This window comes from Prionailurus viverrinus, chromosome F2 (assembly GCF_022837055.1).
Source record: "Prionailurus viverrinus isolate Anna chromosome F2, UM_Priviv_1.0, whole genome shotgun sequence".
Lineage (NCBI taxonomy): Eukaryota > Metazoa > Chordata > Mammalia > Carnivora > Felidae > Prionailurus > Prionailurus viverrinus.
Window position 1 is genome coordinate 80,545,698 of NC_062578.1, and position 25,508 is coordinate 80,571,205.

At 53.3% G+C, this 25,508-nt stretch overlaps 1 protein-coding gene across 4 annotated transcripts in view; it reads right to left on the bottom strand.

Annotated features, from left to right (window-relative positions):
- Positions 1-25,508, bottom strand: part of AGO2 (argonaute RISC catalytic component 2) — a 116,581-nt gene that overhangs the window by 34,417 nt on the left and 56,656 nt on the right. For 3 of the 4 annotated variants that reach the window (XM_047842384.1, XM_047842385.1, XM_047842386.1), the window contains exons 3-6: positions 12,274-12,394; positions 3,657-3,838; positions 1,207-1,343; positions 245-379 (exon numbers count right to left, since the gene is read on the bottom strand). In XM_047842384.1, the coding sequence (XP_047698340.1) occupies positions 245-379; positions 1,207-1,343; positions 3,657-3,838; positions 12,274-12,394 (575 nt within the window). The remainder of the gene's footprint in view (positions 1-244; positions 380-1,206; positions 1,344-3,656; positions 3,839-12,273; positions 12,395-25,508) is intronic. The other variant, XM_047842387.1, reaches the window with a different exon arrangement.

A 25,508-nucleotide genomic window follows, 5' to 3' on the forward strand; every position in this document is an offset into this window, starting at 1 on the left:
ACTGAGGCTCTCTGGTCCCAACAGCCAATGACCTGGATGCCACCGGTCACTGACCTGCTCCTCACACTACATGGAAAGCCATTTATTTAGAACATCATCATTCCTGCTCTGTGAAAGGGGTTTAATTCATCCGATGGCTGACCTCTCTTGCCCCCCCCCCCCCGCCCCCCCACATCCCTGTCAGGACTTAAGGAAACGCACTGGGGAGCAGGACCCTGGCCCGATGCGCAAGGCAGTTACCCACCTTTGATTTCTTTGGTAAACTTTACCCTTTGGGAATCTGTCAGAGGTTTTTGTTGTTCTTCAATACTTTTAAAATCCAAAACTTCACAAACAAACTCGATTACTGGCTGTGCCTTATAAAACGCAGTTGCTGAGACTACAGGTGGGAAAAAACAGCAAAAAAAACACAAAAGCGTGACGTGGGATGTGCCCGGTGGTGCCCCTTCCATGCCGGCCACCTGGGCTCTGTCCGCCTGATCCCTGGAGGCCACCTTCGGGCCTTGTAGGTGGGACAGAGCCAGAGGGGGCCGCTCTATATCCCTCCAGTCAGGGCTGACAGGAAGGGGTTGGTACAGCCCAAAGACAAAGTCACCCTCCGAGAATAAAATTAGGATTAAACGAAAACCCCAGCAGATCACGACAACCACAACTCTGGGTTTTCTGAGTGTCTCCGGGTGTAGATCTCTCTGAAGTTTACTGTTGCTTTGTGTGATCCAACCTTGAGAGGCTGCCTGCGGGGTTGGGGGGGGGGGGGGGGTGGGGGGGGGGGGCGGGCAGGCCGCCCTGAACCTGGAGACCAGCGCGAAGGCGACACAGCAGGCTGGCCCTTAGTCAGCCCCCCTGTGCTCATATCAAGCAGGCTGAAAATGACAAGGTGAGATGAAGGGTGGCCCGAGCAGTGGGGGGTCCGTTCACCTCCCCGCCCCTCCCAAGAAAAGCTGACCCTGCCGGTGGATGCCAGCAGCAGCCTGTCAGAGACGCAGACCCCTGGGCCCGCCTCAGCACCCCGATCCCCGCTGTCTAGAGTGAGCCCTGCAGGCGGCTCTGGTGGGGTCTGAGAGCCACGGCCCAAACCTCAGAGCAGAGGCCAGAGGCCAGGGGCAAGAGCGGCTCTGGCTTTGACAGAGGCCACGCATGGAACCGGCCGCACAGGCGCCCCCACCCCCACCCCTCCCCCACCCCAAAGACCGGGGCTTTGCTTACCATCAATGTTTAACATCATTTTCCAAAGAGAAGGTCGGACGGACTGATGGAAGCCAAACCACACTTCCCGGCCCCCCCCGAGGGGGTTGGAGCAGCCCTCGGACGCCGTGAAGAAGGAGCGGCCCACGGGGGTGTACCTGCGACAAGAGACCCCCATCGGATCAGGCGAGCTTCCGCCAAGCTGACTCCAGGCTTGCGGGTCGCACGTCACTCGCACAGGCGAACGCTCATGGTCACCAACAATCCTGCGGTCTTCTCCGCACGGGTGTGCTGTCACTGAGCTACGCTGCTGAAGACGCACCCCTGGGGACGCGTGGCCTTGCCACAGGGCAGGGAGAGCAGCGTCCTCAGGTGCTCCGGCTCGGCGCCCACGGCTGCCGGACCCCAGACACAGGCCATGGCTGCGCACGACAGCCCCGCCCCCCTTGACGCGGCTGCCCTCAGACCTTTCTAGAAACAGGCCGTGTCGGGTGTGCCGAGGTGGCGGGACCGGGCCAGCCCCGGGCCCTGGGGGGCCGCCCTCCCCGGCCCGTATGGGGAGGAGGCGGCGGGACAGAAAGGTCAGGCCCGAGGAGACTCACACGCCTTCCGGGGGCCGGCTGCTGACAGCGCGGAGGGCAGGGGCCCCCTGAGCGAAGCGGACATGTCCGCAGCACAGCAGCACCCACGCGTCCGGTCACCCGGGGCCGTGTCGTCGCTAAGCATCCAAAGGGAAGACACGCTGTGTGGAGGCCGCATTCCCCTCTACAGGGGGCCCCGTCCACGGGACTGTGCGGGCGGACCCTGCCCTCCCCCTCGCACAGGCTCGTCCTGCCACTTTTTCTGTTATTTTTCCACAACAAAAGTAGGCTTTCCTCCTGATTATAAAAGTATCATCATAATTAATTCAAAAGAACACAGAAAGCAAAACTTCAGAATTCACAGTAATTCCTGCCAACCATTAAAAAAAGGTATTCAGGGGCGCCTGGGTGGCGCAGTCGGCTAAGCGTCCGACTTCAGCCAGGTCACGATCTCGCGCTCCGTGAGTTCGAGCCCCGCGTCGGGCTCTGTGCTGACAGCTCAGAGCCTGGAGCCTGCTTCGGATTCTGTGTCTCCCTCTCTCTGCCCGCCCCCTGTTCGCACTCTGTCTCTCCCAAAAATAAATAAACAAAGAAATTTTTTAATTTTCTGCCTATCAAAAGTCAGTTCAATGAAAAAGCAAGTCGCAGCCTGGGAGAAAATAGTCTCAATACGTGTATCTTAGAAAAGGCTCCTATCGGGGTGCCTGGGTGGCTCAGTCGGTTAAGCGTCCGACTTCAGCCAGGTCACGATCTCGCGGTCCGTGAGTTCGAGCACCGCGTCAGGCTCTGGGCTGATGGCTCAGAGCCTGGAGCCTGTTTCCGATTCTGTGTCTCCCTCTCTCTCTGCCCCTCCCCCGTTCATGCTCTGTCTCTCTCTGTCCCAAAAATAAATAAACGTTGGGAAAAAAAAAAAAAAGGTATTCAACGTTTTGGCAACTGCCTGTCCAGATTTTTTTTTTTTTCAACTGCACCCACCTGCCTTCCTGCCAACAACAGTTCCAAGCACTCACAGACTACACCCTGGGGGCCGGGGGTCCCTGCCAGGAGGTACAGCCTGCCACGTATCGGGTCACCCCACCCAATCTGGAGACTGAGAACACCAGGGTCCCTTTTGAAATCTCACAGGCACTTCAGTGTACCTGCTCTCACACCTACAAAGGGACAGAAGAGGCCCCACCCTCCCCTCAAACCTCAGAGCTTCGGCCAATACTCGGGAGAGGTCAGCAAGGGGGCTCGTTTCTCCTTCTGTCCCTGGTTCATTCAAACAGTCCCCAAGGCCCTACCGTGTGCCACACACCTGGAAGCAGCAGGCTTCCCGGGTCAGAAACCCGGGCTCCAGGGGCAGCAAACTGGCCTCACACAGGAATTAGTGCAGCCCCGCCACCCGGTAAGTTGTGAGCCTGTCAAGGGTCCACCCACCCTCTGTCCCGTCAAGTTCAAGCGTGGCGATCTGAACACGCACCGTGTCTCCTGCCGTCTCAGAGCCGGCCGGGTGGTGGGTGCTCAGCCACGTACGGGGCTGGGGATACCCTCCTGCTACCACTAGTCCCACGAGGGAAGGCCACAGAGCAACACAACACAGCTCACAAGGCTAGCCGAGCGAGAACGTGACGGCCGGTGGGCACAAAGACAGGCAGGCCTTCTCTCTGCCCAACGCGGGCCCCGAACTCACAGCCCCGAGACCAAGGGTCACATGTTCTATTGACTGAGCCAGCCCGGCACCCCTGGTGGTTGATTTTTACATTAAAGATTTTCCATGTTAGTATCGTCATAACTTTCATCGTAAAACCCAGGACCGTCACCACCCCGATTCCAAAACTCCACTCCTCCTTGGACAGAGGTTTCATACTCGCCAGGTAGCCCTGGTCCTCCTGGTTCCCTGGTCCTCACCTCATGGATGGCAAATGCCGCATGACCACGTCCAGGGCCTGGATCGTCTCAAAGGGGACGCTGGGCAGCCGCCCCGAAAGTGCATCGTGTAACGCCTGTAAGCTCACACAGGACACCCACTTGATGGACACCTTGAAGATGCGGTCTTTCCCTTCTCCCGGCAGCGTGACCTCCAGCTCCACCTGTGAGGAGATCCAGAGCACATGGTCATTCACACTTGCCTCTTCCTGTTTTAAGTAGACTCCACCCTGGGCGTGGAGGTCAACACAGGACTCGAACTCACGACCCTGAGATCAAGATGGGAGCTGAGGTTGAAAGTCAGATGCTCAACTGCCTGAGCCACCCACCTGCCCCTCACACTTGGCCTCTTAAGAGGCTACGGGGAGGTCAAAGGTGGTAGGTCAGCTCTCAGAACACCCCTGGCTAGGGAAATCGAGCCAGTCCCTCAGATAACTGCTCACACATGGGCACGTGCACACCCCCCCAGCGTAACCCCTGGGATTTCTGCCTGGTCCTGCACACGGGGGCGCTCAGGAGAGGCAAGCACCCGGAGACTCTATCCTAAGGACGCATCACTAGAACTGGGGGCTGATGCTATACAGCAGCTTCTTGGCCTCGGGGTCCAGACGGGGGTGTGGGTGGGGGCAGAGAGTGCGACACAGGCTGAGGCTGCTTCTGGGACATAGGAAGGGGGCCTGGGAGCCAGCTGGGGGTCCTGGAGAGCTATGTCCCAATGCAACTGAAAAGCTGCAGTGGGTCTGGGGGTTCCCATTTTCTGGGTCCTCTGAACAGACACGTGGTAGAACAAATGCTAACTGTGGATTCTAGACTGTGTGTGCACCCCTACAATGCCTTCAGCTTTCCTCTCTGATGGAACAGGTTCACGATGGAATGTGGGAAGAGGAGTGTCTGAATCAAGGATGCGGTGGTGGGGACACGCACGGGGCTCTTCCCCCACCACTTCCAGAAGCTGTCCTACGGGACTGTCTGTGCCCCAATGGTACCAGCATCTCCGGGCACAAAATAAGCAGAGAAGAAAAGCCTCAACTGCAACACCCAGGAGGATCTCCTGGCAAGAAATTAAAATTCTCAGCAAACCCTCAGAATATTTGCCACAACAGTTGCTCAATGGTCCACAACGGCTCCGTCCAATAGAATTTTCTGTGATAATGGAAACGGTCTCTTCTTGTGCTGCCCAGGATGACAGCCACGGGCCGCGTGTGGCCACTGAGCACTTGACATGTGGAGGGTGTGGCCGAGGGACTGAATTTTCAGCTTTGTTAACTTTTAGCCAACCCACATTTACAGAGCCCCGCACGGCCAGTGGCTGGCGTCCTGGACAGTGGTCAGAGGCTCAGTCCCTGAAGCAGACACCGAGTCGTCTCTCTCTCTCTCTCCCATCTCTGAAGCGCCCCTCGCCCCCTCACCCCGCTCCACGTGATGCTTGGATCTCCTTCACCCCCATCACTTCGCTTCACCACGCAAAATCCTGCAGTTAATTATTTGGTAATTGATGACGTCATCCTGAACACAGGGCACGCGCAACACTCGGTGCCTGAAGCCGTTTCGGTATTTGTCAACCATACTTCCCAATCGTCACGGAATGTCTACTTTGACAGATCACAGATTACGTACATTTTATCCTTAAATAACCAAAGATCCCAGTAACTGAGACTTTGCTCACTATTTTCTTTCTTAACGTTCATCTTCTCTGTTTTGAGAGACAGCACGAGAGCAAGCGGAGACGGGGGCTAGAGGGTCCCAAGCAGGCTCTGAGCTGTCAGCGTCGAGCCCGACATGGGGCCCGGACGCTCAAACTGTGAGATCCTGACCGGAGCGAAAATCAAGAGTCAGACGCTTCACACTGGGCCCCCCAGGTGCCCCCAGTAATTTTTACACATGAAAACACAGATCTGGGGCGCCTGGGTGGCTCAGTCGGTTAAGCGGCCGACTTCGGCTCAGGTCATGATCTCGCGGTCCGTGGGTTCGAGCCCCGCGTCAGGCTCTGGGCTGATGGCTCGGAGCCTGGAGCCTGTTTCGGATTCTGTGTCTCCCTCTCTCTGACCCTCCCCCATTCATACTCTGTCTCTGTCTCAAAAATAAATAAACGTTAAAAAAAAAAAACTTAAAAAAAAAAGAAAACACAGATCCGACGGAAGGTCCAGCCCAAGGCCGCACATCCATGAAAGGGCAGAGGCCGGGCTGGAGGCCGGGCTGGGGGCCAGGCAGGGGCCTTCCACTCCCCACATGCCGACTGGAGGCCGTCACACTCAGGGCAAGACGACACACATGTGCAGCCACCACCCGTGCGCCCAGCCTACCTCCCCCCATCCCGGCTCCCAGGCCTCCAAGTCCCAGAGGGAAGGGGTTCCATCCCGCTGCCTCTGCCCCACCTGCCTGGCATGGCCTCCGGCCAGCGGTCACGTGCCATGTGGAGCATTCGGGCTGCACCGGCTCACTCGTCACTCACCCGTCGCCCGTCACTCGCCCCCTCGCCCGTCGCCCATCACTCGGCCCTCGCCCGTCACTCGGCCCTCGCCCGTCACTCGCCCCTCGCTCGTCACTCACCCCCCGTCACTCGCCCCTCACTCATCACTCACCCCTTACTCGTCACTCATTCGACAGGCCTGCTGTCGGCTCCCAGCAGGCACTCTCAACCCCTGGGTAACATCCCCCCTCGCGCACTCACCGCACCGCGTCCAGACGTCACCAGAGAACCAGAGAAGTCACCAGCAGCACGGCGTGCCGTCACGCCTGACAGCCACCGACCGGATGTGGCCGGAGGCCCAGCCGAGGAGACAACCGTGACCGAGAGGACACTTCCAGGCACGTGGACCTGACCAGCAAGTGGCCGCAGCCCAGCCACAGAAGGGCACGACGGTAGGGCCCCTTCCAGAAGGAAACACCGTATGTGACGGACACACACACACACGGCTGCTAAAACCAGGGCCGACACCGCAGTGAGGTGTCACCTCTCGCCTGTCAGGACGGCTAGAATCAAAACCACGAACAATTAAGCACAGTTGGCGGGCACGTGAAGAAGAGGGACTCTCGTGCACTGTTGGTGGGGACGCAGACTGGCGCAGTCGCTCTGGAGAACAGCGTGGAGGGTTCTCAAAAAGTTAGCAACAGATCTGGGGCGCCTGGGTGGCTCAGTCGGTTAAGCGGCCGACTTCGGCTCAGGTCATGATCTCACAGTTCCTGGGCTCGAGCCCCTTGTTGGGCTCTTGTGCTGACAGTGCGGAGCCTGCTTGGGTTCTCCCTCCCTCTCTTTCTCTCTCTCTCTCCCCCTCTGCCCCTTGCCTCTGGGACTTGGAGGCCTGGGAGCCGGGATGGGGGGAGGTAGGCTGGGCGCACGGGCGGTGGCTGCACATGTGTGTCGTCTTGCCCTGAGTGTGACGGCCTCCAGTCGGCACGTGGGGAGTGGGAGGCCCCCAGCCCGGCCTCTGCCCTTTCTCACGTGTGTGCGCACTCTCTCTCAAAATAAACAAACATTAAACAAAAAAAAAGAGTTAAAAACAGACGCATCACGTGATCCAGTAATTCCACTATTGGGTATTTAGCTGAAGAAGATGAAAATACTAATTTGAAGAAACACATGCACCCGCGTGACCACTGCCACGGAAGCAGCCCGGGCGTCCACGGACTGAAGACCGGACACACCGGAACGTCAGCCGCACGAAAGCGTGGGATCTTGCCATTGGCAACCACGCGGATGGATCCAGAGGATGTTGCACCAAGTGAAACAGAGAAAGACAAATACCGTATGACTTCATTTATATCTGGAGCTTAAAAGACTAAAGAAACAGGGGCGTCTGGGTGGCTCAGTCGGTTAAGCATCCAACTTTGGCTCAGGTCACGATCTCGCGGTCCCGGAGTTCGAGCCCCGCGTCGGGCTCTCTGCTGACTGCTCAGAGCCTGGAGCCTGCTTCGGATTCTGTGTCTCCCTCTCTCTCTGACCCTCCCCCGTTCACGCTCTGTCTCTCTCTGTCTCAAAAATAAATAAACGTTAAAAAAAAAAAAAAAGACTAAAGAACAAATGGAAAGCCAGAAAGAGACTCCTCGATACTGAGGACTAGGGGTCACCAGAGGGGAGGCGGGGACAGTGAATTACATGAAGGGGCACAAACTTCCAGTTACGACTCATGGGGATGACAAGGACAGCAGAGGGAAGAGAGTCCAGAACGCTGTCCTAACTTTATGTGGTGACAGACGATGACCACACTCGTCACGGGGAAAATTTCATAACGTACAGGACTGGTGTCGCCACGTTGAATGCTGGGAACGCGCACGGGATGCAGTGCAGTATGTCACCTACACTCTGGTTAGAAAATAAAAGTTTGAACATGCCCCCCCCCCCCCCCCCCCCCAGCCACAGCCACGGTCTCTGGAGCCCCGGGCGGAAGGGGTGCTGTGTCCCGCGTGAACAGGTGTGCAGGGCCGCCTGGGGCCGAGGCGGGAGGCCATGGTCTGGCCTCCGGCACAAACGCTGTTTTTATGAAGTAACGAGGCACTCAGATAAACGTACCAAACTTTTCTTTGCAGGAAAAGCATCACGATGCCGTAATCTTGCCAGGTCGATCAAGACAAAGTGCAAACAACCGAAAGAGTGCTAATTACATGAGGTGACGGACGTGTTCGTTAACGATGGGGATCATCTCACAACGTAGATGAACGTCAAATCGTCACATGCGCTTTACAAATGTGCAATGTTATCTGTCAATTACACCTCACTACAGCTGGGGAAAATGCCTCCGAGCACTGGGGAGTTGGGGGGGGGGGGTTCTCAGGGCGCTGTATTTTCCTCAGCACAAGATGCTTCTGGAAATCTGTAAGTGGACTGCAGCCTCCCCTTGGCCCACACGCAGGGAGCCGCACGTGCTCCAGGCCTGACAGCAGCCTCCACCCAGCGCGGCGCCTCGAGAGGCTCAGGGCCAGCGGAGACCTCGGCGGAAATGCTCCATCGTGGGCAGGGCAGCGCGAGGCTGTGGCTGTGACACGACCTGAGGACACCCTCCTGTCGGTCTGGGCCACACGCCGGGACCCACCGCCCTCAGTCCCGACGACGCAGCAGCCCGTGGCCACCGATGCGAGTTGTGTGGGACGCAGGGCCCTGTCGGGCTCCCCGGCTGCGCACACGGGCCACGAGCCCACCTGCCTCCCAGGGCACTTGCGACAGCGCCTGTAAAAAGCTGCCTGTGACACAGCTACAACTGTTGGAACGCGGCCACCGTCTTCTGAGCACCGACACCTGAAACAGCAGCAGAGGGACACAGCCCAGGCCTGGGGGTGGGGAGCCAGCTGTGAAACTCAGGGTCTCCAGACAGGGCAAAGGCACACGCTCAACTCCCTCCTCAGAGCTGCAATAGGGGGGCTCCGTTTTGGTGTCTGCACGGCCAGGAAACAGAGGAAGGGACAGCGGACCCGTGAGGGACACAGAGAGACTGTGGACAAAGGAAGCAGGTGTGTTTCGACCAGGTTTTCTTTTCTAAGACTGGGCTGTTGTGCAGTCGAGACCACGTGGGGCGGGTTGTGCACTGAGCCAGGTGCAGCCAGCGCCCAAGCTCCAGGCCTCGCTCCTCCCAGAAGGGGACAGGCGGGTCCCATCTCGTGTTAGATGCGTCCAGGGGCCTCCTGCGAATGTACAGCAACCCATCTTCTCAAAAGGCAAACTGTCGTCCCTCCAGATTACTTTGGACAAAAACCACAGTCCTTCCTAGCACATCCACGAGGGCGGTTGGGAATTCAGTCACTGTCCTCGGGTGGGACCAGCAGGTGTTAAGTGGCTGCTCTGTCAGGTATCAGGTCTGAGCCAGGCCAGCTGGCTTCAAGGCCCTGTGACACGTGCTGTGTCTCTACTGGAGGGCCCCTCGGTGCCGAGAGGCAGCAGAGTCGCCCCAAAGAGCAGACGAGGCCGAGGGGATCCCTCCCCCCTGTGCTGCCCTAGGAAGGGCCCTGAAGGATGGCTCCCACCCCCCGGCCTCCCGCAAGCCTGCTGACCGGAAGCTTCGCTGCCCCGCCGGGAACCCCCAACGCCTTTTCCTGTCAGGCCAGGTCAGCAGCTCACGGCCCGGGCTTGCCCAGGCACAGGGGTGATGAGGCAGGAGCGCCAGGCGTTCTGTGCAGGGTCTGCATCCCTTTCAAGTTGTACCCCTGGCCCGACAGGACACTTGCTTCCAGGAAAGAGGCGCCGGTGCCGTCCCTGAACAGACAGACCCTGTCGCTACAAGAAGCCGAAGACCCAAAGAGAGGACCCAAGGCCGGGCCCAGCGCCAGGAACCCAACATGACGCACGTTCTGATCTCGCGGAGAGAGCCCAGGAGTTAAATGCAAGTCCTCTGAGCTCTGCCACCTGCTGTGAAACGTGAGGGCCTGGCCCAGGGCACAGGGCCTCTGGGCCCCGGTCAGGGCGCCTCCCCTTCCACACAGGGCCGGGGGTGAGGAGGGCGGGCTCTTTCGGCAGGACGGAGGAAGGGTACATGACGAGAGCAGCCTTCCCGAGGAAGGGCCACGGGCCACGTTGTGTGTGCGGAGGGGGACGAGAGCCGCCTGCAGGCCCCGTCCAGCCGCTGGCAGACACGGGATCCTCTCTCTTGCTACACAGGTGCCCACGACACAAGGAAGGCATTTCGCAGAAAAAAGCAAATGTCAGAGAAAACAAGAGGCGCTTTGCTACACGAGGTGAAAGGACAGAGGAGCAGAAAAGCAGCCACATCGTGTCGGCTCCCCAACAGAAGAGAGGGAAGTCTGCATATCGCAACCACTTGATAGAAACCTAACGGCTGGAAGGAGTGGCAGGGGGGTGGGGGTGGGGCTCTCTACGTTCGTCCACAGACACTGAGCGTCCGCCAGGTACGGGGGTTGGTGGGGGGACGACAGCGTGCACGGGGTGGGGGCCACGCAGACCTCTGAGACCACCAACCACAGCCGTCCACGTCTGCCAGGCGTGTGCCACGTCCCAGGCGCCGCAATTCCGTACGTTCAAACAGGACAGCTCAAAGTAGGATCTGGGACCCAGAAGTGCTCCTTAGAAATGCAGACGCCCTCCTGCCCCCCGAAACTGCGTCCGGGGCACAGGCAGCAGGCCACCAGGGGACGCACTCTTCAGGGTGGATCCCTTCGGCAGTCACCGGGACCCCGGGAGGTGGCTTCTACGCCCCCCTCCTTTATGGAAGCACCTGGGGCCTGGCCAGGTGGGCGGGCTTACCCAAGGTCCCACACCGCAGCAGAGGGCACGGCCAGGACTCGGCTCAGATCTGTTTTCACCCCAGAGAGCCTGTTAACTTCCACAACAGACAAGCTGCGCATGGGAACACTGGATCAACTCCCCTCACCCCTTCCCAAGGAAAACTATTCCTATGCCCCGCCTAGTGTCTACTTAGAAATATGCACAGATAAACTGCGAATAAACTCCTTATGCTTTTCTCCTGTACAACTTTACACAAAACCAAACACGCACATTCAACATAACACTTCACAATCGATACATAGCGTATGCGCCAGCACGCTTATCTGTAAGGCGCGATCCCACTCGGGGCACAGGCATGCGGCCCCGGGACTCCCTCAAGTTCAGAACGCCCGTGTCAATCGCCCTGCGCCCAGCCCTGCAATGTCCCGCCGGGCACCGCCGTTATCTCGGGGCCCCCTGGAGACCAGTGGGTACGGAGCTCTTATCAGCACCCAGCCTTCCCTTGGCCACAACGTCCTCTACCGTTATCAGAGCACCGCAACTCGGAGCCACGCTGCTGGGAGCTGAGACCACCCGGTCTCCTGGCAACCGAGACCAGCGCAAGGAGCTTAGTCATGTTGAGACGATCAAAAAACACAAAAGCTAGAACACTTGATGCCTTTGGAGAACGTGCAGCTCAGTGGCCAGCAGCGTGAGACTCCGTAGGCACCGAGCTGCCTTCCTCCCGGGGCCCCGGGGCTCACGAAACTAACTGGTCAGGTCATTCTCGACGGGAATCGAGTTTACTGCACGCACTGGACCAGCTGTTAAGTTACTAGTTTCTTTGTCGTGCTTTTTTTTGTCTTTAAGGTTCATGTGAAGATTATTCCTGAGCTGAGTCTTTGCTCTTCTTCTAATAAACAGGACCCGTTACCATCCCGGATCAGCCCATCTGTTGGAAGAAATGCCAAGAAGTGACAACGTCTAGGCAGAAACTGTAGCCCTCTTGAAGTAAAGCCATGATAAGGACAAAAGCAATCATCAAAGGCGACAGTTTGAAACAACCAGGGTTGGTTAATTAGTCGGCGATTATTATTTCAGCCAGAAATCAGCTGTGCCTCACGGCCACCGTCACACGCGCCTTCACCTCTGCAAACATACTCTTCCAAAGGGCTTTTACTACCCGGGCTCCTGTCTGACGGTCTGTGGCATGTGTGTTTCACATTTAAAAGGCTCGTTCCAAGAAGCTCTGAGCTCCTGTCTCTGACCCGAGCCAACTGAGCCCTCTAACACTGAAGGCACAACACACGGAAAGCGGCCTTTGTGGCCGCAGGACGAAGCGGAGAGCCGACCGCAGCTTTCTCTCCCGGGTGACTTAGCACGTGACGACAGGTTTGCCTTTGCCTTCACTGCACCCTGCTTGACCCCAACGCACCCCTGTGCGCTCACCTTATCCCTCCCGATTGGGAGGGGCATCGCTGTGTAGAGATTCTTTCTTCCATCAAACACTGGTTTCCGATCCCCAAAGATCTGTGTTTTAAAGTGCTGGACCATATGTTCCACTATTTCCCTGAAACAAGACAATTCAAGCAAAAGGTCAATAAAATCTGAGAAATGAATAGAAAGACGACATTCTTCTAACACTGGTTTATAAGCGATTTTGTACAACCTATGGCTCCTTCCAGTAATACGACTTTCAGCTTTCTTCTATAAACAATCAAACCAGAACCTTCGCTGGGTTTCTGCTCATTCGTTTGGCCACTCAAACACGGGAGGACTCTCTCCATGCCAGGCACTGTGCACGCAACACAGAGCAGACAACAGACACATCCAGAACCTCCTGGAGGCGCTGAAGACAGGACCAGCATGGATGGGATTCCTGTTCCCGAAGCTGTAGGATCGGACACCACGCGTGTCACTGCAGGACTCCGCAGGCCTCCCCCCAGAGCACGGCATGACCCCGGCCCGGCCGTGACCTTGCTTTGGTCACCGGAAAGGCAAAGGGTCTGCTCCAAGCACAGGCTTCCAGAGGGTCTGTGTGACTGTCTCGGCCTCTCGCGCTCCCGTGATCTGCTGTAAGTATGCACCCCTGCTGATGCCCCTTCAGTCCGGGGTCCACAACAAAGACCCTACGTTTGACTCAAAGCCAAAGTCTAACCTAACCCAGCAGGGACAAATGACCTGAAGGGCCACGAGCATCAAAACAGGATGTGTGTTGTTTTAAGCCCCTCAGATGCTGCTGCTGCCGCGTGTTCCCCGGCATGACGGCACCAGAATTCCAGCGGACACAGAGAGACCGTCCCGTGGCAGTGCTCCGTAAGCGCCGAGTGGTCCCGGGGCCCTCCCTCCTCACTGAGCTACTGGCCGAGAGGTGTGCAGAAACACTCTGGACGGCCAGAGACAGCCGAGCCATCCCGCCGGCTCAAGACTCAGGCAAAGCAGTGCCCGCCCACCCTCTCCGCGTGTTTGTTCAAGAGAGCCCCACTCAGCACCTCTCGACTAGCATTGTTTTTTTAAACGTTTATTTATTTTTGAGACAAAGAGACAGAGCGTGAGCAGGCGAAGGGCAGAGAGCGAGGGAGACACAGATTCCGAAGCGGCCTCCGGGCTGTCAGCACAGAGCCCGACGCGGGGCTCGAACTCACTAGCCATGAGATCGTGACCTGAGCTGAAGTCGGCCGCTCGGCCGACTGAGCCATCGGTCAGCAGTACAGATAGGAAAGGCTCTGATGCCTGCCTGGCCCCCGAAGGTCCTCGTAAGGGAAGCATGCTCCAAATCTCAGTCATTGTCAGGAAATAGCAGCTCATGGGATGTGGCAGAAAGGGAGAGATGCACTGTGGCAAGAGGGGAGGGAGAGGACATTTTAGAGACTGCCCCCCGCAAGGGAGAGCTGAGCTCTGCTTGGTTCTAAGGGTGCTTCTCTGGGGCAAAGCCTTGGTCATCCTTCAGGAAGCAAGAATCAGAAATTCACTCCATTCCTTTTCCAGAAAATGAGGACAGCTGGCCTAAGAAGACTTGCCTTATTCAAACTGGCTTTGCCCAGTTGACCTTCAACTGTGCTGATCATGGCAGAGAAGGCTCTAGGGATCCAGCCAATCCTGCCCAAATACCCACTGCCCGGGGGGGATCTTCGGCGCAAACAGAGCCTCCGGGCAACATCTTGTTTGATGGCTCCACAGAGAATCACCAGGCCTCTGACAGAGAGGGAGATCACAGCCTGGGCAGGTGCAAGGCCCCGGCAACAACCAGGGCGCCTCTGACCTCCAAGTCTGCCGTTCCTGACCAGCAGCCAGGGCACAGTCTCTCCTGGGTCTCCACACTCTGCTCTGGGCCCCTGGAGACAGGCTGTCTCCAGACCACTGCTCTCCAAGCTTCAAAATCCTCATCTTCTTGGTCAAGATGTCACTGCCCACTCAAGGTCTAGATGGCTCCCCTGGACAGTTCCACCCACATTCAAAGAACAAATCACCCAACTGAATTCAAAATTATCGTGACCAGAATTAAGAGGACACAGGCTCCCAACTCATTCTATGAGGCTGGCAAAACTTTTACCTCAAAACCCAACAAGGTGATCAACAGCCCGTCTCACTTATAAGGGTTGGGGGTGAACACACCTCCAGTCAAAACCCCATACACACACACACACACACAAAACTTTAGACACTCCCAAAATGTAACTCAGCAGGGTCCGGGCTCTGACCTGTCAGCACAGAACCCGACGCGGGGCTCAAACTCACGAACCGTGAGACCATGACCTGGGCCGAAGTCAGATGCTTAACCGACTGAGCCACTGAGGCGCCCCGCAAAATGTAACTCCTAATAGACTACTACTGACCAACGCTTACCGGTATCAGAGTTGATAAACACAAATTTGTATGTTATACGTATTACATGCTATATTCTTACAATAAAGTACGCTAAGGAAAAGAAAATGTTATTAAGAAAATCATGAGGAAAAGAAAACATTTACTTTCAGAACTGTCTTTATTGAAAAAAATTCACATATAAGTGGACACGTGCAGTTCAAACTGTGTTGTGCAAGGGCCAACTGTATTAACAAACTGAGTCCAGCAACACATTAAAAATAAGACAGCGTGGAAAACCAAAGCTGGGGGCATCATGATTCCGGACTTCAAGCTGTATTACAAAGCTGTAATCGTCCAGATAGTCCGGTACTGGCACAAAAACAGATACACAGATCAATGGAACAGAATAGAGAACCCAGAAAGGAACCCACAAACGTATGGCCAACTAATCTTCAACAAAGCAGGTTAAGAATATTCCACGGAAAAAAGACAGTCTCTTCAGCAAATGGTGCTGGCAAAACTGGACAGCGACATGCAGAAGAATGAGCCTGGACCACTTTCTTACACCAGACACAAAAATAACCTCAAAAGCGATGAAAGACTAAACATAAGACAGAAGCCATCAAAATCGTAGAAAACAGGCAACCACCTCTTTGGCCTTGGTGCAGCAACTTTGTTTTTTTTTTAAGGTTTATTTTTATTTTTGAGAGAGAGAGAGAGAGAGAGAGAGAGAAAACGAGCAAGTGGGGGAGGGGCAGAGAGAGAGAGGGACAGAATCCAAAGCAGGCTCCAAGCTATGAGCTGACAGCACAGACCCCAATGCGGCACTCGAACCTATGAGGTGCGAGATCATGACCTGAGCCGAAGTGGGACGCTTAACCGACTGAGCCGCCCAGGCGCCCCTCAGCTGCAGCAACTTCTTACTCGTCATGTCTCCAGAGGCAAGGGAAACAAAAGCAAAAACGAACTATTGGGACCTCATCAAGATAAAAAGCTTCTGCACAGCCAAGGAAGCAATCAGCAAAACTAAAAGGCAACCCACGGAATGGGAGAAGATTATTTGCAAATGGCATATCAGATAAAGGATTAGTATTTAAAATCTATTTAAAGAACTTATCAAACTCAACACCCAAAAAACAAATAATCCAGTGAAGAAATGGGCAAAAGACACGAACAGACACATCTCCGAAGAAGACCTCCAGATGGCTAACAGACACGTGAAAAAAATGCTCAACCATCACTCATCATCAGGGAAATACAAATCAAACCCACAATGAGATACCACCTCACACCTGTCAGAATGGTAACGTTAACAACTCAGGAAACAACAGGTGGTGGCGAGGATGTGGAGACAGTGGAACCCTTTTGCACTGCTGGTGGGAATGCAAACTGGTGCAGCCACTCTGGAAAACAGTATGGAGGTTCCTCACAAAATTAAAAACAGAACCACCCTACGACCCAGCAATGGCACTACTAGGTATTTATCCAGGGGATGCAGGGGTGCTGTTTCGAAGGGGCACATGCACCCCCATGTTTGTAGCCACACTATGGGCAACAGCCAAATTATGGGAAGAGCCCCAATGTCCACCAGCTGATGAGCTGATAAAGAAGATATGGTGCATATACACAATGGAATACTATTCCTCGATTAAAAAAGGATGAATTCTTTCCATCTGCAACAACATGGGTGGAACTAGAATGCATTATGCTAAGCGAAATAAGTCAGAGAAAGACAAATACAATATGATTTCGGTCATATGTGGAATTTACAAAACAAAACAGATGAACATAGGGGAAAGGAAGCAAAATGAAGATAAAAACAGAGGAAGACAAACCATAAAAGACTCTTAAATACAGAGAACAAACTGAGGGTTGCTGGCAGGGTGTTGGGTGGGGGGATGGGCTAAATGAGTGATGGGCATTAAGGAGGGCACTTGTTGGGATGAGCACTGGAGGTCATATGTAAGTGATGAATCACTAAACTCTATTCCTGAAATCATTGTTTTCTAACTTGGATTTAAATTAAAAAAATAAATTAAAAAAGTGTGTGTGTGTGTGTGTGTGTGTGTGTGTGTGTGTGTGTATATATATATATATATATATATATATATATATATATATAAAGACACTGTGTCAACATTGGCCAGATACCAGGAATGAAAGGTTGGATTTAATCTGACAAAAGTAACCAACACAAAACATATTACAGACATCAAGTAGAATTTACAGCTGTAAAACTTCTGGAAGAAAACATAAGAGAAAAATCTTTAATGAACCTTAAAAAGAGAAGGATTTCTTAGAACATGAACAGTATGAACACCAAAAAAAAAAAAAAAATTAATAAATTGAAAAACATCATCAAAATTAAAAACCTTTGGGACGCCTGGGTGGATCAGTCGGTTGAGCGTTCGATTTTGGCTCAGGTCACAAACCCCATGTCCAGCTCTGTGCTGACAGCTCAGAGCCTGGAGCCTCCTTCAGATTCTGTGTCTCCCTCTCTCTCTGCCCCTCCCCTACTCTCTCCCTCTCTCTCTCTCTCTCTCTCTCTCTCTCTCTCAAAAATAAATATTTAAAAAAAAATTAAAACTTTTACTCCTTAAAAGATACCATTATGAAAAGGAAAAGGCAAGACACGGGGATGGGAGTAAATATTTGAGAAATACAAACACGTATCTGACAAAGGACATGCATGCATGATATATTTTAAAAATTCTCTTAACTCCGTAAGACAAAGAGGCCAACTTTAAACAATGGGTAAAAGACAAGAACAGACACACTGGCAAAGGAGCTACTCAAATGGCCAATAAGCACAGGAAAGGGTGCTCCTCATTAGTCAGGAGGAAAATGCTAACAAACCCACAAAGAGACACCGCCACATACCCAACAGCTAGGGCTAAAATGACTGAGCAGGACCAGGCAGAGGAAGGGTGACAGTCTCACACACAGCTGCTGGGAAAGTACAGTTCCGGGGGTGGGGGTGGGGGTGGAGGAGGTGGGAGGTTCTTATAAATGTGTGTATTGACCACGCCATCTAATAATACCCAGTAATGACACATCAATGCTTGCACGCAAAGGTTTAGAACAGTCCTGAACTGGAAACAACCCCTATGTCTGTCAACTGGGTGACCAGACAGATGAGGGCACAAATTTCTAACGGGGCACTTATCCCACTGTGCGGATTACTGGTACCCGCGACATGACAGCCGAGTCTTAGAAACATGCCCAGGACAGAGGCCAGGCACAAAACAGTGTATGCTGTATGATTCCATTCACATGAGACTCCCTAACAGGCAAAAAGGAATCCACATTAGCAGAAGGCACTTCAGAGGCTGTCCGGGGGCAGGGGACAGGGGACTAGCTGTGAAGGAGCAGGAAAGAGCTCTGGGGCCGTCAGGATGTCCCACACCTCGACTGAGGTCCTTGTTATGTGGACGTATGTTTTTTTAAAGCTCATTAACTAAAAATGGATGCATTTTGTTGTACATAATTATATCTCGATAAACTTATATTGTAAAAATCAAATGTAAAAAAAATTTAAATTAGGATTATCTCAAAGATGTAGGAGAAAGCATTTACTAAAATTCAACACCCATTCACAATTTTTTTTTTTTTTTTAAATTAGCAAACCAGGGAACAGATGGAAATGTCCTTCATTGGGGAGAGATCTCCCTCTGGGATTCACAATAAAACAAAGATGTTGCTTTGGCCGCTTCTGCTCAGTGCTGGGCTGTAGGCCACGGTCACCATGTAGGGTAAGAAAGGGAGGAGGATTGTAAAGATGAAAAAACCACCATTATTGGTGGACATTAGGGCTGTATTTGTTGAAAATCCAGACGAACCTGCAGAAAAACACTGTATGCTTCACAAAGAGTCCTCGCCCTTTTATCTGTGCCCAGGGCCCAGCACATGGCAGATTCTCCAGAAATGCACACAAATGCACACATTCCCCTAGTACGAAGGCTTCTTTTGTTTTTTTTTTTAATAATTTATTGTCAAGCTGGCTAACATACAGTGTATACAGTGTGCTCTTGGTTTTGGGGTAGATTCCCACGGTTCATCGCTTACACACAACACCCAGCGCTCATCCCAACCTCCTCACCTCAATGCCCATCGCCCACTCTCCCCTGCCCCCCCATCAACCCTCAGTTTGTTCTCAGCATCCAAGAGTCTCTTATGGTTTGCCTCCCTCTCTGTAACTTATTTGTCCTTCCCTTCCTCCATGGTCTGCTGTTAAGTTTCTCAAATTCCACATATGAACAAAAACATGCTGTCCTTTTCTGATTGGCTTATTACTAAGTCTTTATTCGTCCACTCACTCACTCGTTTGTCCATCCTCTCAGGGGGGAGTGGGGAGGGAGGGGAGGAGCTTGTGGGCAAAATCAATCGTCAAAGAGACCAGGAAGCCCAGTCTCACACATGAGTGTCATGAGGGGAAGGGGTACGAACCCCCCCCCCCACAGGTGTATCTGCTGCCCCACCCTCTCGACCTCTCTATAAAACACAGATGTACCACAAAGCTTTGGTTTGTGGCAACTGCATTTATGGGGTTACGCTTTTTCTTCTCCTATGAGTTTCTGTGACAGCAGAGGACCTCCTGAGTTACTCGGCTACACAGGATGGTCATGTTTGGAAAAACAGATTTAAATGATCGTACTGTATAATGCCACATGATATCAAGACATCGTTTGCTATGTACTCATACATGTTTCCAGAATCAGTGGCCACCCTGCCTATCAGCCTCCCCCTTCCCCCTTCCCCCTTCCCCCCCTTCCACAAGGAAAGTACCACCCCTGCTGTCCCTCTCTGCGCTGAGATGGGACAAGAGCATGTGGGGCTGTGGTGTGGTCACTTACGTCCCAACGAGGTGATGGATTTACCCACAGGGTGAGCGGAATGAGGTACAGGGGACAACTAGTTCCGAGTGGCACACACAAATCTTGTATTTGGGAACTGGAAATACCAGAAGTGTTTAAAAACAAAACAAAACAAAACAAAACAAAATAAATCAACTAACACACCATCATCATGGACTGGAATATTCGATTCTCTCCAAACAAAACCACTCCTTCAATCCCAAGAAAAATCCAGAGGGATTTATTTGATGGAATTTAATGGCTAATTTCTTTTTTTTTTTTTTAATGTTTTATTTATTTCTTTGAGAGAGAGCATGCATAAGGGGGGGCGGTGCAGAGAGAGAGGGCAACAGAAGATTCAAAGCGGGCTCTGTGCCGACAGGGTGACAGCAGCAGGCGGGATGTGGGGCTCAAACGCACGAACCGCAAGATCGTGACCCGAGCCAAAGTCCCACACTCGACCGATTGAGCCACCCAGGTGCCCCTGACTAATGTCTCACATGGACTTGGGAGTATGGGCACAGAGGCCAGCTGGCACACTCTGAGCAGGAACGAGGTGGACGCGTGAGGGGTACAGCGACAGGGACGGTGCTATGGTGAAGGAAGGGCAAGCAGACCCTGGAACAGCATGAGGAGCCTAGAAAAAAGACGCATGGGCACGCAGACGTTTCTTCTACGGCGGAAGCGGCAGAAAAGAGAACAGGGCACACTCCTCAGACACCCGTGCTGAGGCGACCAGGTGTGTACTGTCCAGAGCAGGGAAGCCGTGCCCTTGGCCCTTGAGACGGTGGTCTCTACCAACACTTGCTGCCCGAGGCTGAACCCAAACCAATCGTCGCCGCGATGATCCCACTCAGGTACCACACAGTGGGCTCTTTGGTGGCAGGAGTCACATCCCACGCTCCCAGCAGCATCCAGCCCCTGGCAGAACTCGGCACACCACTGGGGCTCGGTCATCACACGTCGGGATCACCCTAACGTGCTACAAAGCGACCCTGCTCGGGTGACCGGCCCTACGGAACCCTGGCCACCGCAGGGGCCGAGAGAAGGCACCCGATACCACCCACGTTCTGCTCCCAGGCCTCAGAGGCTGACTCTCTTGGGAAAGGAGGTGCCGTCACCTCGCATCATCTTGTGCCAAACCCAAGGAATCCCCCCCCCCCCCCCCGTGATTTTTATGACAGCCCGGCCACTGACCGTAAAACACGAGGTCCCTTCCCTTCACGAACACTGACCGACTCCCGGGGACTGGCCGGTGACTGACTGCCCTTCCTTCCTTCCCGTTTCTTGGTCTCTCTCTGCTTTAATGGTGGCAAAACACAGCGACATAAAATTCGCCCTTTCCATCATTTTTACACGTACGTTTCAGTGGCGCCAGGTACATTCACACCGCTGTCCGACCGTCACCGCCGTGCGTCTCCAGAACTTCTTCCTCCTCAGGGGAAGGCCCGCACCCCTTCCCCACTCTCCCCGCCGCACCCCTCCGCCGAGCCCTGGGGACTAGACCTGACTCGGGGCTCCTCGGCAACTGCTGAACTGCGGAGGAGCTGGCCGGGGGGCGTGTGGCCTGTCGGGTCCCCGTGTTTAGCTCCTCCTTTCCGCCGAGTCTCGCTGAAAGCAAAGTTCCCGGACTACGGGCCTTTGCCTCCCTGGACCGACACCTTCGCTGAACGTCCGCTCAACAGGCCGCAGCCCCGAAGGCTCCCTGTGCTGTTTCACAGGCTCGAACCGCACGGAGGGTCCACGCACTGGGCGTAAGGATGCCAGCGCTCGGCCTCCAGCAGGCCCTTCACACGTACAAGCCGCTCAGCCCCCACGGCAGCCTCGGAGGTCAGCACCGCCCTCTCCTCTCACGCACGGGACACAGAGGCACAGAGCCGCGTGCTGCCAGCTGGCAACAGCAAGGTTTGAAGCTGTTTGCTGATCCAGACAGGCTGGCACACTCCTGTTTTCTTGGAGTGCCCTTCTGCCATAATTCTGGGCGAATTTTTTCTCTCTTTCTCTTTTTAAATTTATTTATTGTGTGTGTGTGTGTGAGAGAGAGAGAGAGAGAGAGAGAGAGAGAGAGAGAGAGAGAGAAAGAGAGAGAAAGAGAAGGCAGGGGATCTGAGGCAGGTTCTGGGCTGACTGACAGCAGAGAGCCCGACGTGCGGGGCTCGACCTCATGAACTGTGAGATCGTGGCCCGAGCAGAAGTTGGATGCTTAACCAACTGAGCCACCCAGGTGCCCCATGGGCAAGTCTTCTCTTTAAAAAAACAATGCATTCCTTTGTTCATCTCGAGCGACACAAGTTTTGCATGACCACGCCAGCACTGCCAATTTCGAATATGGATCATGCTGGAAGTCTGCCCAGACTACCTCCGCATCCCAATCCTCCTCTCCAAAGCGACTTTATCCTTTTTCAAACCCATGCATTTACATAAATATGTAGGTACATAAAAAGAAATACAGTGTATCATTATTTTTCAAACATATGGCATCAAACAGACCCTTCTGGAGTTTGCTGTCTTCCCACTAGGTGCCTTTGAGACCTTGCCTTGTCACTACATACAAAGTGGCCATCAAGTCTAGAAACAGAGACGTTACCGTGTCTCATAACATAAAGTCATATTAACAAGCCACTTATGACCTAGTTGTCTGTTTCCAGACTGCACGTTCACACGTGAAACTCCATTGCACTGTTGTCCACAGTTGCACTGCACCGCACAGGATGTTTACTTAACCATCCCTACCGACCGACGAGTCCATGGTTCCATCCCTACTGACGTGTCCATGGTTCCATCCCTACCGACTGACATGTCCATGGTTCCATCCCTGCTGACGTGTCCATGGTTCCATCCCTACCGACCGACGTGTCCATGGTTCCATCCCTACCGGCCGACGTGTCCATGGTTCCATCCCTACCGACTGACGTGTCCATGGTTCCATCCCTACCAACCGACGTGTCCATGGTTCCATCTCTACTGACTGACACGTCCATGGTTCCATCCCTACTGACATGTAGATGGTTTGCTTTTTTTTCCATCACAATATTAGACATCCTTGTACACCTCTCTTTGGGATAAATACTTAGAAATGAGGGGTATACGGGGGGGCCTGGGTGGCTCAGTTGGTTAAGCATCTGACAATTGGTTTCAGTTGATGAGTTTGAGCCCCACATCAGGCTCTGCACTAACAGCGTGGAGCCTGCTTGGGATTCCCTCTCTCTCCCTTTCTCTCTACCCCTCTCCCACTTGTGCTCTCCCTCAAAATAAATAAACTTAAAAAAAAAAAAAAGAAAAAGTAGTAGAGAATATACATACTATTTTAACATATACACCAAACCACATTCTAAAAAGTCTGGACCAACATTCAGCCCCCCTAGTGGACAGTGCCCGAAGCAAACAGCAGGCTGCAAATGACACAGTCGTGCTGCACCGCCCACCCTCCCACCACTTGCGCGCGTGCACGCGCACGCACACACACACACACCCCCCCCCCAGAGTGATCACTTCTGCAGTGTCCTCCCAGGGCCACATAACAGAGCCCAAGGGAAACAGAAGGAAAGGACAGTCAGAAGACAAGGAACACACCTTCTTTCTGTAGTCCGTCCTGGGCTACTGAGCAGAATGCTGCTGATTTTGACCCCCTAGGAAGGCTCCCAGGCGGCAAGGCCCACACAACCCAGACCAGCGCCGCGCTCTGACCATCCTGGGTGACCATCTCTGTACCCACAATGATACTGGAAGCCTCTGGGGAAGAGGTACCTTGCCTTATACTCAATCCCTCCTACAGCAGCCACTCAGTGAACAGTGGGGGATGGGATGGCCAGACACGGAGGGCACATGAGGCCAGGACTCATCGCAACACAGACAGACGGCATGTTTCACTTAGCCTCGCACAGAGCTTCAGGCTGAACCTCCTAAACATCTACCACATGCACTACACGGAGTTTTAAGGACTCAGAGTTAAGACCTGGTCCCTGCTGCCCAGAGACAGCCGTGCGGAAGGAAGGACAGGCTGTGAAGACCGTCTTCACAGTCAGACCACAGGCTGAGCTCCGTGCTTGTCTGCCGCCTTCCTGCTCCGCCCCGAACTTCCCTCCGGCAGCGCACGCCTGGGGTCCTAGAGGCTAATGGCTGGACTCTTCCCCACGAGGAACACGGACGGGGTCTAGCCTGCCCACACCGCACCCCCGGTGCCACAGTACCTGCCTCACGACTGGAGGCTTCATAAATGCTGGCTGGTCATGCTGGAAGCAAGGTTGGAAGAAGGACAGATTGAGTTAGAAGGTGTTAGGATTAAGTGAAGGTGGGTTTTGGCAGCACCAGAACTTACACCCAACTTGTCCCTATGCTATTCTGGTTGATAACAATCTTGGGATTGGACCTTAGCCAAAGTCCACCAGAAGGAAGAGTGAAGTAGAGAATTCTGAAGGCTCACACGTTTAAGTAGGCAGCGAGGCTCAGGCTGGCCCCCAACCCAGGGGGAAGCAAGGCATGCCGGTAAGTGGGCTGGCCTTGGCCACGAAAATGCAGTCCGCGCCCCACCTTTATTACCTACTTGTGTGACTTGAGGGAATTTCCAAATACTGGGTGACTTTAGAACCTTGTGGACGTAACTCCAAGAACGTAGCGGTGCAGTCAAAGACATCGCGTTTCAATCACCAGCAGCCTTTTCCTGCTGCCAGATGACAACGTCTTAGTCATGCCTCCTTCATGAAAGGAAACGTCCTGTACAGTGCGGTTCATCACCTAAGAGCCCAAACGCCACCACATGAATACAAAGCCCAGAAATGTGCGTGGTTACTCACGCCTCCGTGTTCCACCTCCCAGAGTGCGTTCACATCACTGATCCACACACGTGTTTGTCTCCAGGAAAGTCAACGACGTACAAACCCACTCAGGGAGAGTCTCAGGGCACAGAAGACACTTCCAGTAAAAAAAAAAAAGGGTGTTTAAACCAGCCGTGCCCAATGTTTTTGCTCAGAAACACGTTTTTTAGTAAGCACATGTTTTAAAGGATCTTATATGACCGTCGAGTACGGTCTCTTTGGAGCCATACCTTCTTGGGATAAATACTTAGAAGCAGAATTGGTGGGTCAGAAGGTATATACTATCTTTATTCTAATATTCACACCCAATAACCCTCTAAAGAGCCTGGACCAATGTGTACCGGTCACAGTGAGCAAATCCGACTGTTTGGTTTTATAGATAAGGGAACTGAATCCGCAAATATTCTTTCTCTTACAAAGTTTGTAATCAGGGGAAAAAAAAAAAAACATTACAGCAAAGAGCACTTTAGAGGGCACTAATCACAAACTGGGAAACCAATTTAAGTTCTTAAACTGCAACTGAGAATCTGATCTCTGATCATGACAAAGTAATTGGCATTGAACTTATCCTTCTACCCTCAACAACTACAGAACTAGAGAAAAACAAGACGGCTATTTCCGGCATTGAAAAAGAGGCAGTTTGAGACTGTGATTATTGAGGGAAGGGAAACTGGTGAGGTAAGCCACACATCCACTCCGCCTGCGAGCGGTTTACAAACCACAACACGGGAGGAAGGTGCAGCAGAGAGGACAGTCTTGTTGCACTGAGGAGACAGGGAGGACAGTCTAGGACTGCAGAAGAAGTCGGGATTTGTGGGCAGGGTACAAGAGAAGAGAGCAAAAGCCAGATTCCCTCAATGTAACACACGTAATGTTCAACAGCAACAAAAACGTACTATGCGTGTAAATAAGCAAAAAAGGTGGTATGTAATCTAAGGTAAAACCCGTCAATAGAAACAGATCCCGAAATGACCCATATGTTGTAATTAGCAGACAAGGACTGCTCTACATATGCTATTACTGTAAGGACATTCAAGAAGTCATGAAGAAAAAGGTGGGAACAATGAGTGAACAGATGGGGAAACTTAGCAAAGGATATAAACTATGAAAAAGAACCAAATGCAAAAGCTAAAACTGAAAAGCACACTATCTAATTGAAAAACCATCATTAGACGATTGTACAGAAGACTGGAAGCTACAAAACGGGCGG